The sequence below is a fragment of the Amphiura filiformis genome, chromosome 3, assembly GCF_039555335.1.
Source record: "Amphiura filiformis chromosome 3, Afil_fr2py, whole genome shotgun sequence".
NCBI classification, from domain to species: domain Eukaryota; kingdom Metazoa; phylum Echinodermata; class Ophiuroidea; order Amphilepidida; family Amphiuridae; genus Amphiura; species Amphiura filiformis.
The window spans coordinates 62189101-62197383 of NC_092630.1; the positions used below are offsets into that span (position 1 = coordinate 62189101).

At 37.4% G+C, this 8283-nt stretch overlaps 1 protein-coding gene across 1 annotated transcript; it reads left to right on the plus strand.

Moving 5' to 3' along the window:
* LOC140147389 (beta-1 adrenergic receptor-like) lies at window positions 1-1089 on the plus strand. Its single transcript, XM_072169167.1, has one exon. It carries the CDS (start codon window positions 1-3, stop codon window positions 1087-1089), a length of 1089 nt encoding a protein of 362 aa, XP_072025268.1.
* The last annotated feature ends 7194 nt before the right edge of the window (window positions 1090-8283 follow it).

Genomic DNA, 8283 nt, shown 5'->3' on the forward strand with positions numbered 1-8283 from the left:
ATGGAGTTTCATGAAAATAACAGCCTGCTGTCGAACATCACCAATGACGATAGCTTCCTTTCATTATGGGGTACACCAGGAGCTATATACCGATCTACGCTTATGTTACTTACTGCCATTTTAAGTATACTAGGAAATGCATTGTGCGTCTGGGTTTTACCACGTACCAAAAACATTCCTGAAAACAATCGCCTGTTTCTAATCTCCCTGTCTGTCGCCGATTTTGGAATAGGAGTGGGTACTTTGATCTACGTTGCACCAGCTATTGCAGGACAATGGATATACAACCATGGTATGTGTGTAGCACTCTGTTGTGCCATCAGTATCTTCAGTGGTGTGTCAAAGAACAGTCTCCTATCTCTTAGCGCAGATCGCTATCTTGCCATCATGAAACCTTTTCAGTACCCAATGTGCATGATGTGGATAACACGAAAACGCGTCTTATTTCTCATAGGCTATATTTGGTTTCTAGACACTGTCATCGTTTCTGTGCTTTTTACTCCGGTATTAGGACCACCAATTGTGTACCGACCGTATGCTGCGGTCTGTGTACCCGCTCTCTCAGATCCTCATTTCAGCATCCAATCCTTCTGTACGGGACTGTTTGTCTTCATTATCCCTCTAATCATCATCGTTTTCATTTACTTTAGACTGTATCGTATCACTGTTGAGCAGCTTCGCTCTATCCAATCACATCAGGTATATTCTGAAGAGGATAAGAAACAGAAGAAGTCTCTACGCGGAGAAGGTAAGGCCATTCGGATGTTCACGGCTGTAACGTTGACTTTCGCAATTGCCTGGATGCCATACGCCATCGCTTTACCCGCAGTTGCATTCGCTAAGCTACCGCTACCTCCAAATTTAGAATTCTTCGTGTATTGGCTTGCACTTTCAGGAAGCTGGTTTGATGCGGTCACTTTGGCTTTAATGAATACGGGATTCAGAAAAACCACACGGAAAGAGCTTGAGAAACTGACAGCGTCTTGTGGATGCAGCAAACTTGCCTCTAATGTTGCGCCACCGGAAGAAACAGTAAATAATTCCTCTAGTAATGGTGGAGGTAGAACACTAGACACAAATGTGCCATGATACTTGTACTGATCGGGGCGCTTTAACAAATGGAAGGGAAATCAAAATGAGTTTTAGGTAATTAATTAAAGATATTCGTACATCTCCATCACACGAGAGCATGAAGAAAATCAGTGGACATAATGCACTGTTATATTAAATGCCCCTGTAACATTCTAAACACCATCAGACTATAACTAATAGTTAGGTTTGTGTATGTAAATCAAATATAGTGTACATGTAATTCAATTGTTGATGATCCCTTCATTATCATGGCCGTGTGTAAAGCAAGAATAGTGTGTCTGTAATTCAATTGTTGATGATCTTGTCGTTATCTTGACCGTGTGCCAATCAAGATCAAGAATAGTGTACCTGTAATTTAATTGTTGATAATCTCTTCGTTATCATGGCAGCAGGTAAAGCAAGAATAGTGTACTTGTAATTCAATTGTTGATAACCTCTTAGTTCAGTTACCACTGGATAGAGTATATTCATAGAACATCATATGGGTTTTGATATAGAATTTCAGAGTGGAATGTTGTATAAAATTAATACAAGGGTTTTTATACATTTATACAGTGCATCCACTGCACATCCATTCCCGTGCATAACCTTTTTTATTTTTGCTGACAAATGAAGATAAATGACTCTCCTGACTGATATGTTTTGAGATCCGATTGTAATTATGGATTTAGATTAATGACAGAATAGTGCATGGCGCTATGAGTTTGGGATTTTATTTTCCTACATTAGTGGAACCAATGTTTTTAGTATCCTTAAACCTAAAATGATGAAAATTCGATTGGTTCCAATTTTTTTCTATGCCTCCTGTGGCTCCCACGAGGGGTCGAAGGTCACAGTGGGGTCAAAATTAAAAATAGTCATATCATGCTGTAAGGTATCTCAAATGGGCGCTTCCCGATATTTTTGGCCCTACCCCTATTAAAGAAGACAAATTTGACACATCTGACCTCGTAAATCATAAAACAAATGAAATAAGGAAAAACAAAGGAACGAACATAGCCAGCAGTACATAGATTATCATGTCTACGGATTTCATCACAGTCTTACCTTAGCACGCTGGTAAGCAGCGTTTGAGATGGTGTTAATCGATAGTCGATAACCGATAGTCAATGATCAATCAGCTATGAATATTTAATTGAATTCTAAAAACAATGATCACGGACTCTCATGTTTAAAAGTGTGTGGGTGGGGGTGTGTGTGTGTGGAGGGGGGGGGGGTGGGGGTGTATATATATAGCATGTTAGTGCTCGCAATTGCCGACGACGGCTTTTTACCCCTAAAGAAGACATGGGAAACTCGAAGGTTTTTGGGAAAACTCTTTGTTGGGATTCCCATGTCTTCTTTAGGGTAGGTGCCGTTAATTTCTGGACTAGCCCAATAATGTTCCTCTCATCATTCACAGGGAAGAAAAAAAAACAATAGCCATATTTTTCTACGGCGTTTAGTTCAGGAGTTATAAGGTCGAGTAGGTCAAATGTCAACAATTTCATACACAGAGGTCAAAAATTAAAAAGTGGTTCGATTTCGTCGAAACTGGTCTCACATTACTCCCTTTAACATAAGATCTCTCAAATTAATTTAGTGCAATTTCATATTGTCATGTCCTCTTCAGAGTTCATGCAGCCAAAGTCCAATAGAATAATTTTGATCGAATCGGTGCATTTTGAAAATTTGGCTTCTTTGTGCATGAGATGTTTGACATTTTGACCTTATTTACTCTATAACTCCTGAACTAAGCACCCTAGTGCAATATATGATCATTGACTTTTTTAATAACAATGCGAGAAACAATTTGAGGTATATAACGTCATGATTGAACGAATTTTAATTTTTTGCCCTATTATGACCTTCGACCTCTCACGAGAAGCATAGGAGGCATAGAAGAAAATGGAACCAATTCTAGTCTTATCCTTTCAGGTGTAAGGATACCAAACATTGTTTCCACTAAAGTAGGAAAGCTAGATGCTAACTCAAAAATCTCCCAATAGCTCCATGCACTAGAATGTCTAGAGTTTATTATCGGTATTCCACGGACTAAAACGGTTTATTAATGCCATCATTGCACTCTATAACAAACGATATTATTGGTTGCTATGTGTTTGAAATTTCTGTCCATTCTGACCAAAGTGTAAATACGTGGCTTAAACGATGGTTAATACATACACCTTAAAGTAATTTGTAAAAAGCAAACAAATTATAATGGTAGTAGTACCAAGTTTGTGATTATTCCAATTGACATCAAATATAGAGAAACAGAAATAAATTTACATAATAACCCACAAATGATTTTGTTGCACACTAAAACAGTTCTGCTTTTCGGTCAAGTGCTAACTCAGATAACCTGTAAGGTAGTTCTCCATAAGGTACAACAAAAACCTGAAAATAAACGGTTGCGAGCCCTAGATGTACATGCTTTGGGTCAGAAAATTACGGATTCGCTAGGGTTGGGGGTATGTTTCATCGTTTGCATTATTCTAATTATTGTAACGGCACGCACTTTATTCGTTTTTACTCACCATAATAGGCCTACATGTCTTCAATACGAAATGTCAAAATTTGTATTTGATGGGCGGCTTTTCATCCCAGCTGCATACACTTTAAGTACATATCTAAGATTTACAAAGGTTATAACGGTTACTGTAAAATGTAAATTTTTAATAATTTGCCATAAAATTTGTATTATATCGCGAATGTCACACAATCAAATTTGGTGTGTCTAATGTGCTCCCAGGTCCCACAACAATACTGTGCAAAGGTGGGTAACCGACCCCTTAACAGCTCCTCTGAAAATTTCCTTTGAGATGGTCCTTTTAAATTAGTCGATTCCAGCAAGAAACTAATCCCCCAAATTGCCCACAACCAAAAATCTAATAAAAACACACAATTCATGCAAAACACACCCACCCACACCTCCTCTCCATACATGATACTCCAATCCACTACACCATATCACACCACATCACGCTACACCACACAATACCACACCACATCATACCATACCACACCACAGCTTCTCATACGTCTTTTTTTTTGTTCACCACAGCCTCTGTCTTTTTTAGTCCGTTGATTCAATGTAACGCCAGCAAAGGTAGAACTATGTATTACTTTGGCTGATTTTTCAATTTCAAATCAGTTGTAGCTCACAATATCAAATCTTTCAATAGTTTTCATGTACGCCCGAACAAACTAAGTGCATTTGTCAAAAGAAATCCAATTTGCAAAATGTCCACCATAATTAGCGCGTCAAATGAGGCGGGGCGAGATGTAATGTTGCTTTATGTATCTCCCAATGATATATCCATTACGGCATGATTTTTGTTGCCAAGATACCAAGATGCGGGGATGTCAATAATATCAAGGAAGATTCTAGTCCAACAATGTAAATGAAAGTTTGAAGCCTGAATATACGAGTATATTTGTCTCTATTTTTAAAATAAGATTGTGCATCAGTCCACAGCCCTAGATTATGTGCCCATACCGTGGACCTGTCTCTGTTTTTTGTGAGTATTACAAAATTAATTTCTTTAAGGGGAGGGGTATGAACCTTTGGACAGTATTTATTGTGGGGCATTAGAGCACATCAGACATATCGAATTGCATTTTGAATACGAAGAATGTCCTTCTGATATCAAATCATTTTGATTTTTTGAAATTCGCAATGTAATACACATTTATGGCAAATGATTAAAAATTGATATATTTGATATTTAACAGTACTCGAAGTAAACTTTATAAAGCTGATAATATGTACTTCAAGTGTATGTAGGTGGGCTGAAAAGCCCACGCTCAATTGAAAATGTTGACCTTTCGTATTGAAGATATGGATTTTTTCCCCAAAACACCAAACAAAAAAATAGGTCTTTTGGGGAAAAAGATCCATATCTTCAATATGAAAGGTCAAAATTTTCAATTGATCGTCGGCTTTTCCTCCCAGCTGCATTTATAAAATTTACTTTTATATAGACTGTTATATACTGCAAAAATGTGAAAAATATCAAATTCTAATAATTTGTCATAAAATTTGTATTATAGCGTGAATTTAAAAAAATGAAAATTATTTGATATCAGAAAGACATTCTTCGTATTCAGAATTCGATATGTCTGATGTGCTCCCATGTCCCACAAAAAATACTATCGAAACGCTCAAAACGCTCATTCCAGATCCCTTAAGGAAACCAATTAATTTTGTCGTTTTTACGCTTTTAGTACATCAAGTATTAGTAGGGATGTCCACTGTCAACACATTTCCCACTCATTGTATGAGAGCAATCACCCATGTATTGTTTATGCAAACACAGATCAAACAAGTACCATAGTTGATAAATGGAGCACAGTTACTACAATAGGTTGAAGTGACAGCATTCTGTGCAACGCACTGAATGGTCTATTGTTCTATTGTGTCCGATTTGAGCGCTGACATATTGGAAAATGTTGCCAATCAATATTCATGAGAGTGTACATTCAACGTCCAAGTTTTGGTGACTTGTGCTTGGCAGGTGTAAAATACATCTGACTGGGCGTTTTAAATACGTAACACATAAAGGCATTGACATCATCGAATGGCTGCCTATAGTGCTGTTAGTGTTAAGCCTATGTGGGGGGGGGGGCTGTGTTTAGTTTCTATAATAATTATTATAAGGCCTACATTTATTTGTCATTCCTTTCTTTTCCTTTCTCTGTACTTAATCTTTCCTTGCTAAAGTACCACTCCCTCTTCTTATCTCCCTTCCCTTCTCCATCCCCTCTTACTTTTTGTCCCCTCTCATTCCTATCATTTTCCTTACCTTTCTATTTATTTACTTCTATTTATTTATTTCTCTTCATTTCTTCCTCTTTCTCTCTTCCTCCAGTCCCCCTCTCATTCTTCATATCCCCTCCTCCACCTCCTCCTCCCTCATCCCCTCCCAAGACCTCTCACAGAAGAGCTGCCCCCTTCAGTACGCCACTGTTTATGACATTATCCTTCTTAAAATAAAATAAAATGTCAATTTGTGAAACAACTTGTGTATAGGCCTATACCGGTATACTTATACGTAGCTATTACCATTATACAGTACTATAGACATGCAGACATGGCAGCCTTGATGTGTAATCATTCAGCAAGCGCATTCAATTTATTTAAATGCAGCTCCTAAAGTCAGTGGGGTGACCACGAACTGTACATCAGCGGCCAATGTGTGCCTTTTGTGCTTACGGCTACTCAATCACACCCTTGGGTTTTATGGTAACAATAGGTACTTTTCGTTCCAACAGGCGCTTTCACGCGACTTTCGTTTGATCACTTATTGACAGTAGCCTGCTAGGTAAAGCGTTAATACACTGTCGGGTCAGCTTACCGATGTAATGGCGGAAGCCCTTTGTCCCAAACAAAAGGTACCTTTCGATGAATAGCTTGTCAGATTTCAAATCGGCACAAGTGAACAATGCGTTACAAAATCTATTGCTTCTCCATCTTAAATAGCTCCATGATTCTGTGCATCAGGTGTTGAAATGCAATTCTCTCCGAATTGGGATTGATTCAGACAAGCAAACTATTTTTGAAGACAAAATGTGCAGAGGTTAAGAAATTGGAGAATGTTTAAGCCTGCCAAAACCTATTATTATGCACTTCTGACACCATGTCCATTTCAGATATGCTACCCACCATGGCTTCCATGCACACACAGTTTATTGCTCAGTGTAGTAAAGATAACCTTTGAGTTGGAGCAAATTTCTCAAAATGAGTAGTGATTAATGCTTCCAATCTTATGTCATGATGAAATATAATAATTTTTGAAGATAAAATGTGCTGATCTTAGAAGATTGAACAATGTCTAAGACTACCACTATTCATTTAAAATAATGCACTTATTGTTCATCTCCTCTATGGAGATATTTTGCATGGCAGCCGGCCATTATAAAGGATCATGCACGAGGTTCCACCAAACAAACCATGGGTTTTGAGATGTTATATTTTTTGTTGTATGTCATCAAAATCGCTTAAATTTTCAGGATGATCTTATTCCATATTGTTATAAGCCAATATAACCCTGGGATGCATGCATGATCAGACTTTTTCATCGTGGTATTTTGTGGTTTTTACTGGTGTTAGGGTTAATAAACCGTTTGAGTCCGTGGAATACAGATAACACACTCAGACATTCAATCATTAATCTAAATCTAGAATTGCAATCGGATCTCAAATAATCAGGAGAATCATTCGTCAGCAAAAGATTTAAAAAAGGTTACATGTACGGGAATGGATGTGCAGTGGATGCACTGTATAAAAACCCTCGGATTACTTTTATTCAATCTTCCATATTCTGTACCAAACCCCTTATGATGTTCTCTTGTTATTAATGGTTATTGGTTAGCATTAGTCTACTCTATCCAGTGATACCAAAATAAGTACAAACATTCTCCATATAACGTCATTAAATTATTACAAGTGCGCCTCCAGAGCTATAATATATATCACAGGCTGACATGTAAATGGGCTTTACCAGACCCCTTAACTTCGAAGTAAGGTTGTAGGCAAAACAGTCACCTGTTGATTTGTTTAAGCATAGTTTACCGAAAGTAGTTTTAATCTTCCTTATGTTAAATAAAACCACGTGATATGAATTGTGTCTCTCGACTTTTTACCTATCTATTCCATGCCTAAATAAGGCCCTCGTCAGCAAGATTTGTCATTAGGCATACAGACGTGTTTTCTCAGAAATATTTTCTGTCTAGTTGTTCTCTTTCTAGGATTATGAAGTTTCCAACATAATATGTTCAGAAATTGTTCAATATGCAGAAACATACATATGCAGACTGCGTAAAAGTATACTTTCAAAATAATATCAACATGTTGACGACAAAATTAGTCGCATGTATATAATTTGAATATGGACATGAGTTCTAATTGCTATTTTATATTTTGGAATCGCGAAAGTAAGTGGAGTCCCGGCTATATAAAGGCAGTCCCGGCTATATAATATAGACCCAATTATTTTTTCTAATAAAACAGGTACAACTGCAAAATGATTGATACTAGCCATGTACCTATCATCTCCCTGCGCTGCAACTCTGAAAGGAACACGCGGCGGCCAAAAGTAAAGTAAGTAGGTAGAGATAGTAGATATCTCTTCTGTTGATTTAAAATACCACTATAATGAGACTACAAAGACGCCTTACAGTACTTCAATAGAGCAATCATCAAAAACCAAT